Source organism: Saccoglossus kowalevskii, chromosome 11, assembly GCF_978046115.1.
Source record: "Saccoglossus kowalevskii chromosome 11, keSacKowa6.1, whole genome shotgun sequence".
Classification (NCBI taxonomy): Eukaryota; Metazoa; Hemichordata; class Enteropneusta; family Harrimaniidae; genus Saccoglossus; species Saccoglossus kowalevskii.
The window spans coordinates 36,115,303-36,128,132 of record NC_140651.1 but is presented as its reverse complement, the minus strand read 5'-3'; the positions used below and the strand labels follow the sequence as shown (position 1 = coordinate 36,128,132).

General features: G+C 35.5%; 1 protein-coding gene across 1 annotated transcript in view; it reads left to right on the top strand.

Moving 5' to 3' along the window:
- LOC102802957 (dual specificity protein kinase TTK-like) overlaps positions 1–12,830 on the top strand; it is a 36,219-nt gene that overhangs the window by 14,021 nt on the left and 9,368 nt on the right. Inside the window, exons 10-15 of the mRNA XM_085505155.1 lie at positions 116–239; positions 5,538–5,636; positions 6,041–6,198; positions 11,603–11,763; positions 11,851–12,071; positions 12,431–12,607. Of these exons, the coding sequence (XP_085361281.1) occupies positions 116–239; positions 5,538–5,636; positions 6,041–6,198; positions 11,603–11,763; positions 11,851–12,071; positions 12,431–12,607 (940 nt within the window). The remainder of the gene's footprint in view (positions 1–115; positions 240–5,537; positions 5,637–6,040; positions 6,199–11,602; positions 11,764–11,850; positions 12,072–12,430; positions 12,608–12,830) is intronic.

Here is a 12,830-nt window from a genome sequence, read left to right as displayed (position 1 = left end):
CAGATTTCTCAATAGCTGCTTGTCACAAAGCTTGTTAGTTACCTACACCCAGAAATGAATAGATGAGTCCAGGTGACTGCTGAATCAATGTTCATATGTGTTTTCTATTTCTTAGTGACAGCAAACCGGTACATGAATGTAAGAACATTGAACAGGTAGTACCATTACAACAACTTGTATTCACTCCCCAGTATGCTAACCCAGCTGCTGTACATGCAAGCAATCATGTTATAATGCAGGTATGTATTTTCAGTGTGTATTTTATATTGTTTCTTATCCTTACATCTATCCCTAATCGAACACTTGTTTTAGTTTTGTAAATTGTTTTACTTTAGTATGAACATAATAATGAACATGCCACTGAAATGTTTTACAGCGTGTGCAAGATATTTACTTACACCTAACTCCTGCACTCAGTAGGCAATTGTCAAGGAGCTTTGCAACATTCCCAGACACTTTCATAGACACTACAGTGACCATTGTAGATGCAATGAAGTTACATACCGTATTTGTCTTCAGTTGAGCGCCACCTTCAATTAGCCACCAGTGTCACGAAAACATCGTATTTTACACCCCAATTAAATGCCAGAGTTGAAATTTTGGCATGTAATGATCATGAATTGGGTGCTGGCGAATCAACTACTGGTTACCGGTTTCAATTTCAATTTTCAATTTGTTTATTTAAAGTCAGTTTGAAATACCTAGCCAATGGCTAATATCACTGACTACTAAAAATTACATCAAATAAAAGCAAAAATTACAAACATCAAATACAGAGAAAAACAACAGTAAGACTTCACAAATAATTAATTGTTTAAGTAATTAAATATCCTAAAATGATGGTGACCACAATGACACCATTTGCTTAAAAGAATACTGCACTCCTTTATTCGGTTAGGAGTTCCAAATTTTAGCACCATAATAAGACAATGACTCGTCCATAGCGTTTTGTCCTTGGTCGCTTTAACTGTAATTGATGAGAATTTTTCTCCTTGTATAAATCCCACATAAAAGATGGGGAGAGTTTGTTCACACTTTTATAAACTTCAACAAGTATGTCACAATTCCTGGACATCTCTAGTGTTTGTAGTCCAGCACGTTCTAATAAAGTTTGATAGCTGGACTGAAAATCATTGTACACATCTTAGCAATGTTTACTTTACCACAAAAATTCCAAACTAAAGAACAATAAGTAAAATGTGATAAAATAAAACATCTAAATATACATAGTCTTGAGGCTTGATCTAAATAGCCCGACATTCTTTGCAAAACTTTCAATTGGGCACCTGCCCGTTTACACAGAACACTAACATGATGATGAAAATTTAAATTCTGATCAATATTAATCTCAGTTTCAAGAGCAACACCTCCAATACTAAAAGTGGTATTGTCAGATTGGTCATTTAATATAATTGCTTGAAATTTATTTATATTGGCTTCCATCATGTTATCTTTGAACCATTTGACAGCTATTTCTGACTATTGAGTTAAGTTGTTTATCAGCTCATTTTTATTTACACCAGTAGCTGATATAGTATTGTCATCAGCATAATTATAAAGTGATATATTTCTAGATATTGCAAAAAGGTCATTTACAAAAGTATTAAAAAGTACTGGCCCTAAAACAGACCCCTGTGGGACCCCCTTACATAAACTGAGCCAGAGTGGTTAGTAGCGATAGACGCTATTGCGGAAGTCCCTCACTACATGGACGTACTAACATGTCCATGCTCACTGCTACTGTACAATGGGCTTTAATGCAAAAAAAATTGGTTTTGTTTCTAACAAATTTTGAGAAATCCATCTATATTCTCTTGAAACATGTGTCCTTTGTCTACTGTAGAAGTAGAAAATATTCGTGTAGTTTTTAATTTAGCGAATTTCCTGGTAAGTCCATAAATCAAAATAAAAACTACGCGAAATGTTAAATTATTCTTCAAATGCTCAGTTTAACTTTCGAAAATAACTAATTTCTTGATTTGAAAAAAAAAACATCATGCCGTTTTCCCATCAAAACCAAAGCCAGAAGATCGCAAACATCGGCAAATCTCTTCCGTGTTGCCTTCATACATTATTCGAATGATTTTGATTGGTTAATTAACTCCTACACAGGAGGCATGGCGAATATCGTATCTCATCAAGCGTTTACATGCGACCGGAATCATTCACTTACGATCTAATTAAATTGAATTTTACTTGCTCTTTATTTTTTGTACGTTATTATAATTACTACTGAGTAATAATCATAACTGTGAAACGCATGACCGGATTTTGCTACCGTGATCCTTTGCTACTAAGCAATGCTTTTGTGTTTCTTTTTTTTTTTCATTGATCGTAGGCAAACTGTGAATGTTTTCTAAAGGATGATACTTTTTATATAACTTTCTAGACTGTCCGAAAACAGGTCATTTATTTAGTATTTAAAATAAAGGCTACAGTGACTAAGTGTCAGACTGTAATGTAAAATATTGCCAATAAATTGATGTATCACCAGAATGGAGCAAGAACAATGGCTTGAAACACAGTTACAAGAACTTGAAGTGCTTGAAATAAGTGCCATTTGAAACAAAGTTGCCTAAATTTAAGCACAAATAAACGCTACCATAAAATGAAAGTGTAACAAAGTGGCTTCTAATTGAAGAAAAATACAGTACCCACCTATATGACAGTTAATCAAAACAATGGACCAGGGTTTCAGATGGGTTCAACTATTACAACTTGTAAGTGTCCAGTAAAACATTTATTAAACAATCATGTTTTACTCATTGTTGATATCGGTCACTTTATTATTTCATGCATATATATGCCTGTTCATTTAAAGGGGAGCAGGGGTCTGGCTTTTGGCACTCTGTACATGAAATTTGAGATCTATGAATGAATTCTGTCGATAAAAACAACTTGTATGTGCTGCGAAATGCCCAAACGCCCGCTTGGCCTGGTGTCATTTTGCCTCTAGAGGGCCAGTCAAATGATGTCATCGGTGAACAGTGATAATTGAACCCAATCATTCTAGTACGTCAATCCCATAAAAATGCTACTATGAAAAACCTTGTTTACTGACTACTTAAAAGTTGAAACATGGCGAGGTGTTGTGCGTATGAATGCCATAACGATTCATGTTAAGTTTCTCAAAATCCCAAATAAAAAATCATGTTGTTGGTTGCGAGAAATCGGCAGAAGAACTAACCTGAAAGTGAAGACACGTACAGCACTCTATCTATACTAAACAGTGAGTAAATAAATATTGTACGAGTTAAAACTAAATTAGAAATACGCTAATGTCACTTGAACTACAGTACTCATTTCGCCCAACTTCCCACCTTTAACTGATCGCTTATCGCTTAATTTTCGATCGCAGTGTATTTTTCGACTGGAAAACGACCGCATTTTTATTGTATTTTTTCTCTTGCTGGCTCATTGAAAACACCGACCGGTCGCCCAAACACTGGTCACTGGCACATTAGTGATCAAAATGGTGGTTTTAGTGATATAGTTTGGGGATACAAAGGGTTCTAACTATTATTAAATTCTACTCTTCAAATCTATACCACATTGTATCGTTTGCGGAGGAAACTTCATCTGTGTTCAATATTAAATAACTGGGTTGAATTGTTGTTGAATTGTTAGAGCCGGTACAACATTGTAAACAAATTTGCGTAATTAGAAAAGCAGCACACTAAGTAAACGATCTTAAAATATACAAAATTGCGTAATTACAGCAGCGTCAGAACTAATAACACTTTTACAAGATTGACGCGCGGAGCATGAAAGAAAAAGATTGCTAAGGTAACACGCCTGTTCAGTGCGTGATTTGTGGGTCAAACTTTGGTCAACACACACTAGATGTCAGCATTGCCGCGCAGTAAGTTCCGCAATGAAGTTCTTAAAGTTCAATTGCGTCCCAAAATGATGTTGTTGATCACTCAGTCTTCAGCAAACTATTATACACTAGTTTCGGTGCAGCCACATTTATTTATTTTTTTGGAATTTTGTGGCAATATAATTCTTTTAATTTCCCAGTCCTTTGTATTCATTCATGGTCTTGACAATAAGTGTGAATTGCTTGCAAGCCTCTACCGTAGTACCCGACCGCGGTCAGACTGCGTCATGAAATCAAAATCTATCCTTAAAAGGGGCGACATGTCGCTGTTTGATTTCCTACTCTCCCCTAAAGCTAGCGATAGGTGAGAATGGTTATTAATATATTACCTGATGTACTTTATAAATCAGACACTCATACCGCAATTGCAATGAAACATTTTGGGGGCAGTAAGTAACATCAGAATATTGTTTAAAATAAAATATTCCATCCAATCAAATCTAGGTCAAGGGGTCAAATTGCGTGCATAAAATTATAGATAGCTATAAACTAAATATATTTGAATTTTTGACGGCTATTCAACGTTTGTGCAAACCAGAATAAAAAAGGGAGTGTATAAAATAGTGATATGACTGAGATATCATAGCATTTGTTTACAATATTGTACCAGCTCTAATATCTGTCAGACACAGATAAAGTTGCGTTCATGAACGATACAAAGTAGTATAGATTTATAATAGTTAACACTCGTTGTATTCCCAAACTGTATCTTAAAAACCACCATTTCGACCACTCTTGAGCCAGTGACCAGTGTTTGGGCGAGCGGTCGCTATTTTCAATAAGCGAGGGAAAAAAACGATAAAAATGCGGCAGTTTTCCGGTCGGAAAATACAGTGCGGTTGGAAATTAAGCGATTGATTAAAAAGTGAGAAGTTAGGCGTAATGAGTACGGTAGTTCAAGTGATTTCAGCGTATTTTTAATTTAGTTTTAACTCGTACAATATTTATTCACTCATTGTTTACTATAGCCAGAACGCTGTAGTGTCTTCACTTTCAGGTTAGTTCTTCTGCCGATTTCTCGCAACCAGCAACGTGATTTTTTTATTTGGGATTTCTAGAAACTTAACATGAATCGTTATGGCATTCATACGCACAACACCTCTCCATGTTTCAACTTTAAGGTAGTCAGTAAACAAGGTCTGTCATAGTAGCATTTCTAAGGGATTGACGTACGAGAATGAATGGCGAAATGACGCCAGGCCAAGCAGATGTTTGTCGTCTGCTTCACAGCCTGTTTTATACCCGATATTTAGGGCATTTCGCTGCACATACAAGTTGTTTTTATCGACAGAATTCATTCATAGATCTCAAATTTCATGTACAGAGTGTCAAAAGCCAGACCTCTGCTCCCCTTTAATAAATTCTATTTTGAACATTTCGCAAAAACAAGTATATGTGAATATCTTGCATCCACTGTAAGATCACTCAGCAATCATTGGAATAGCTTGCTGACTGCAGTCCTGTAATGGCCATGTTGACATATTTTGGTGTATATTAGATCTGATTTGGACTGTAATTACTATCTACCTGGTTTTTCTTGTATTGCTATATATTCAACTTTTAAGTGACTCTTGAAAGTTTTCCAAAATTTCACATTGTGCTACTTATCGGCTAATAACTAATAACTTCATTCAGTTTGTGTTTTTAATTCTTGCAGCCAATGCAAATGACATCCACTATTAAAAAGGATATTCTTGTTGTCAATGGGAGACCTTATAATGTTCTGAGAGTCATTGGGAAAGGTGGATCAAGTAAAGTAAGTTGATTATGCCTAATATCTAAAATCTGGGTTTTATAAAGTTTTGGAAATACAATTTTAGTTGTGCTTGATGGAATTGTTCTAAAAATAGTTTTTTTTAAATACTGGGACAAGTTTCTCAAATTACGTAACTGTAACACACAGAAGAATGCTATTTTATGGTGCCATGGGACATTAGCTTCATGATTTTACATAAACCAATGAACATTGTCATGCGATTTATGACGGACTTTTTCAAAAATGATGAGTAGGCTCCTCCCTTAAGATGTGATACCAATGCTTGAATTCTACAAAATACTAACGATACTAAATGTATTGATTGTACTTCACTATTGTTGTATTTATATGAAGATAATTGGCTGAATTAGTGCTCTATGTTGATTAACCATTGAATGTTTTAGGTATATCAAGTATTTGATGAACAAAAGAAGAAATTGTATGCAATCAAAGATGTAAACTTAGAGTTTGCTGATGAGGTGATAGTACAAGGATATCTGAATGAAATCAGCCTACTTGGTAAATTACAGAACAGTGACAGAATTATACACCTATATGATCAGTAAGTCAGGTCACATCATCTAACCCAGCTCTTATAGTCTATGTAATACTGTTGATATCATCTGAATATATAGACACTACAGGTTACGTCATCTAACCCAGCTCTTATAGTCTATGTAATACTGTTGATATCATCTGAATATATAGACACTACAGGTTACGTCATCTAACCCAGCTCTTATAGTCTATGTAATACTGTTGATATCATCTGAATATACAGACACTACAGGTTACGTCATCTAACCCAGCTCTTATAGTCTATGTAATACTGTTGATATCATCTGAATATATAGACACTACAGGTTACGTCATCTAACCCAGCTCTTATAGTCTATGTAATACTGTTGATATCATCTGAATATATAGACACTACAGGTTACGTCATCTAACCCAGCTCTTATAGTCTATGTAATACTGTTGATATCATCTGAATCTACAGACACTACAGGTTACGTCATCTAACCCAGCTCTTATAGTCTATGTAATACTGTTGATATCATCTGAATATACAGACACTACAGGTTACGTCATCTAACCCAGCTCTTATAGTCTATGTAATACTGTTGATATCATCTGAATATACAGACACTACAGGTTACGTCATCTAACCCAGCTCTTATAGTCTATGTAATACTGTTGATATCATCTGAATATACAGACACTACAGGTTACGTCATCTAACCCAGCTCTTATAGTCTATGTAATACTGTTGATATCATCTGAATATACAGACACTACAGGTTACGTCATCTAACCCAGCTCTTATAGTCTATGTAATACTGTTGATATCATCTGAATATACAGACACTACAGGTTACGTCATCTAACCCAGCTCTTATAGTCTATGTAATACTGTTGATATCATCTGAATCTACAGACACTACAGGTTACGTCATCTAACCCAGCTCTTATAGTCTATGTAATACTGTTGATATCATCTGAATCTACAGACACTACAGGTTACGTCATCTAACCCAGCTCTTATAGTCTATGTAATACTGTTGATATCATCTGAATATATAGACACTACAGGTTACGTCATCTAACCCAGCTCTTATAGTCTATGTAATACTGTTGATATCATCTGAATATATAGACACTACAGGTTACGTCATCTAACCCAGCTCTTATAGTCTATGTAATACTGTTGATATCATCTGAATATACAGACACTACAGGTTACGTCATCTAACCCAGCCCTCATAATCTATGTAATACTTTTGATATTATCTGCATATATAAACACCAGTATAGGAAATTTGTCCAGATCACATACCAGACATCAGGGCTGGTAACTTTCAAAAGTTACAAGCCATGCTAAAATGTTACCAGTCCCGCACATTTTTTCAATTGTTTTCTATCAGCAGGAAGTTGTTTTGATGGTGGAGCATTCTTTGCATTGAATATCGATTTGGCTTGTTTATGACCAAATGACATTTCATGGCATGTGAGGGCATCATGTCTTAAGTTGGTACACCCGGTTCCAAACGATCCCTTTCCGTACTTACGGAGTTTGTCTGGTATTTTGCGGTTTGATAACGGCCCGTAAATAACCCGGCAGATACGGCAATACACCGTATGATTACCAGTGTCATCGGTGACCAGCCATTCTTTGAAATCCGTCTTCCAGCTTGGAACGATTTTGCGGATACGTTTTGACTGGTCATACTCCTTATTTGTCGCAATTCTATCGATGCTCAACTTCTGTTTCTTTGTTACATGTTGTATGCGAAATGAAAACTTTGTAACAAACTACGCAACAATAGAACTGGTCAGGGGTCACCAAAAGTCTCACTGCACCATGGGAGATAGGTTCCGACCCGAGGTCACATACCTATTATTATGTTAATAAGTCAATGGATTCCGTGTTGTGGGTTGAGAATGCGTGTCAGCCAGTCGCGATGTGCGATGGCAATGCAATATTTTCATAGTTTTGGCTGATCACGTTTCTGTTTAAAATGTTTAGAGCACAAATAAAGAATGGTAGCTTGTTTTTATTTTAATTTCGGCGGAAGAATGTGGTAACATGTTACCCGACCACCGGACAGGGAAGTTTGAAATTCAACCAGTCCGATACGAAAGTTACCCGTCTCGGGCGTGCGGACAGGCAGGAATTTCCTACACTGTAAACACTACAGGTTACATCATCTAACCCAGCTCTTATAGTCTATGTAATACTTTTGATATCATCTGAATATACAGACACTACAGGTTACGTCATCTAACCCAGCTCTTATAGTCTATGTAATACTGTTGATATCATCTGAATATACAGACACTACAGGTTACGTCATCTAACCCAGCTCTTATAGTCTATGTAATACTGTTGATATCATCTGAATATACAGACACTACAGGTTACGTCATCTAACCCAGCTCTTATAGTCTATGTAATACTGTTGATATCATCTGAATCTACAGACACTACAGGTTACGTCATCTAACCCAGCTCTTATAGTCTATGTAATACTGTTGATATCATCTGAATATATAGACACTACAGGTTACGTCATCTAACCCAGCTCTTATAGTCTATGTAATACTGTTGATATCATCTGAATATACAGACACTACAGGTTACGTCATCTAACCCAGCTCTTATAGTCTATGTAATACTGTTGATATCATCTGAATATATAGACACTACAGGTTACGTCATCTAACCCAGCTCTTATAGTCTATGTAATACTGTTGATATCATCTGAATATACAGACACTACAGGTTACGTCATCTAACCCAGCTCTTATAGTCTATGTAATACTGTTGATATCATCTGAATATATAGACACTACAGGTTACGTCATCTAACCCAGCTCTTATAGTCTATGTAATACTGTTGATATCATCTGAATATATAGACACTACAGGTTACGTCATCTAACCCAGCTCTTATAGTCTATGTAATACTGTTGATATCATCTGAATATACAGACACTACAGGTTACGTCATCTAACCCAGCTCTTATAGTCTATGTAATACTGTTGATATCATCTGAATCTACAGACACTACAGGTTACGTCATCTAACCCAGCTCTTATAGTCTATGTAATACTGTTGATATCATCTGAATATATAGACACTACAGGTTACGTCATCTAACCCAGCTCTTATAGTCTATGTAATACTGTTGATATCATCTGAATATACAGACACTACAGGTTACGTCATCTAACCCAGCTCTTATAGTCTATGTAATACTGTTGATATCATCTGAATATACAGACACTACAGGTTACGTCATCTAACCCAGCTCTTATAGTCTATGTAATACTGTTGATATCATCTGAATATACAGACACTACAGGTTACGTCATCTAACCCAGCTCTTATAGTCTATGTAATACTGTTGATATCATCTGAATCTACAGACACTACAGGTTACGTCATCTAACCCAGCTCTTATAGTCTATGTAATACTGTTGATATCATCTGAATATATAGACACTACAGGTTACGTCATCTAACCCAGCTCTTATAGTCTATGTAATACTGTTGATATCATCTGAATATACAGACACTACAGGTTACGTCATCTAACCCAGCTCTTATAGTCTATGTAATACTGTTGATATCATCTGAATATATAGACACTACAGGTTACGTCATCTAACCCAGCTCTTATAGTCTATGTAATACTGTTGATATCATCTGAATCTACAGACACTACAGGTTACGTCATCTAACCCAGCTCTTATAGTCTATGTAATACTGTTGATATCATCTGAATCTACAGACACTACAGGTTACGTCATCTAACCCAGCTCTTATAGTCTATGTAATACTGTTGATATCATCTGAATATACAGACACTACAGGTTACGTCATCTAACCCAGCTCTTATAGTCTATGTAATACTGTTGATATCATCTGAATCTACAGACACTACAGGTTACGTCATCTAACCCAGCTCTTATAGTCTATGTAATACTGTTGATATCATCTGAATATATAGACACTACAGGTTACGTCATCTAACCCAGCTCTTATAGTCTATGTAATACTGTTGATATCATCTGAATATACAGACACTACAGGTTACGTCATCTAACCCAGCTCTTATAGTCTATGTAATACTGTTGATATCATCTGAATCTACAGACACTACAGGTTACGTCATCTAACCCAGCTCTTATAGTCTATGTAATACTGTTGATATCATCTGAATATACAGACACTACAGGTTACGTCATCTAACCCAGCTCTTATAGTCTATGTAATACTGTTGATATCATCTGAATCTACAGACACTACAGGTTACGTCATCTAACCCAGCTCTTATAGTCTATGTAATACTGTTGATATCATCTGAATATATAGACACTACAGGTTACGTCATCTAACCCAGCTCTTATAGTCTATGTAATACTGTTGATATCATCTGAATATACAGACACTACAGGTTACGTCATCTAACCCAGCTCTTATAGTCTATGTAATACTGTTGATATCATCTGAATATATAGACACTACAGGTTACGTCATCTAACCCAGCTCTTATAGTCTATGTAATACTGTTGATATCATCTGAATCTACAGACACTACAGGTTACGTCATCTAACCCAGCTCTTATAGTCTATGTAATACTGTTGATATCATCTGAATATACAGACACTACAGGTTACGTCATCTAACCCAGCTCTTATAGTCTATGTAATACTGTTGATATCATCTGAATCTACAGACACTACAGGTTACGTCATCTAACCCAGCTCTTATAGTCTATGTAATACTGTTGATATCATCTGAATCTACAGACACTACAGGTTACGTCATCTAACCCAGCTCTTATAGTCTATGTAATACTGTTGATATCATCTGAATATATAGACACTACAGGTTACGTCATCTAACCCAGCTCTTATAGTCTATGTAATACTGTTGATATCATCTGAATATACAGACACTACAGGTTACGTCATCTAACCCAGCTCTTATAGTCTATGTAATACTGTTGATATCATCTGAATCTACAGACACTACAGGTTACGTCATCTAACCCAGCTCTTATAGTCTATGTAATACTGTTGATATCATCTGAATATATAGACACTACAGGTTACGTCATCTAACCCAGCTCTTATAGTCTATGTAATACTGTTGATATCATCTGAATATATAGACACTACAGGTTACGTCATCTAACCCAGCTCTCATAATCTATGTAATACTGTTGATATCATCTGAATATATAGACACTACAGGTTACGTCATCTAACCCAGCTCTCATAATCTATGTAATACTGTTGATATCATCTGAATATATAGACACTACAGGTTACGTCATCTAACCCAGCTCTCATAATCTATGTAATACTGTTGATATCATCTGAATATACAGACAAATCATTACATCATTCAACCTAGACAAATCAACTGATTTCTATCATCATTTTATTTATTAGTGAAATCACAGACGTCCATATGTATATGGTAATGGAGTGTGGTAGTATTGATCTTGCTAGTTTTTTGAGAAAGGAAAGTAAAAATAGAGCAATGAAAGAAGAAGATATTAAGTCATATTGGCGACAGATGCTGGAAGCTGTGGACTGTATTCATAAACAAGGTATTTCCTTTATTTGAGATGTGCACCACTTTCTTGTCCTCATCAACTTAGCTTACCCTAACCTGGCATTTATTTCGTTGTTATTAGGTATAATCCATAGTGATCTGAAGCCAGCTAATTTTCTATTTGTTGATGCCAAGTTAAAACTGATTGACTTTGGCATAGCTAATGCTATACAACAAGACCATACAAGTGTTATAAGAGAATCCCAGGTTGGTACATTAAATTATATGTCACCAGAAGCTATACAAGATACTTCACCAACTCCACACTTTGATGCCAGAGGACTTAGGAAACCAAGACTTAAGGTATGTTGTGTTTTGTTTCCCTCTCATTATTACCCATAATATAATTCTTTTTCTTGCAAGCAACACAATTCAAGTGAGGGGCTCTGCATAAAGCCTCAATCACACCATTGAGTTTGAGTCATCATACAAGTATCTGCGGAATAATTGTTATCGAGTCTCATAATTTTAGGGATAAAATGGTTTCATGGCATAATTTGGTTTTATCTATGTACTAAGCACACATTGACTGATAACGTTTAAAATGGATATCACCGTATTTAGTGTGAGATATCAGCTAGATGACGCTTTTTTGAATGATATGCACCATAGTCATATGATATGTTATAAACTATATACATGTACATACTTTTGCTTTTCAGATTAATTGTAAAAGTGATGTCTGGTCTCTTGGATGTATCCTGTATTACATAGTTTATGGTAAAACACCATTCCAGCATATCACTAATCATTTTGCTAAATTACAAGCAATCTGTGACCCCATGCATCAAATACAGTTTCCAGACACTCAACATAAAATGCTGATTGATATTCTCAAGGTATGTTATCTTATTTTGTAGTCATTCTATTAAGGAGGCAGTTTTTCTGTATGCAATGTAGAAATTTCATAACTAACAATTCACTTTTCCTAGTCAAAGTGTTTTGTATGGCAACTCAGGTGATGTTCATGGCATGGTAATATTCAAAGTTTACTACATCACCTACCAGAAAGTCTGTGGAAATAAAAAAATTCATTTATTACTCATTAGGCTTAATTACAGA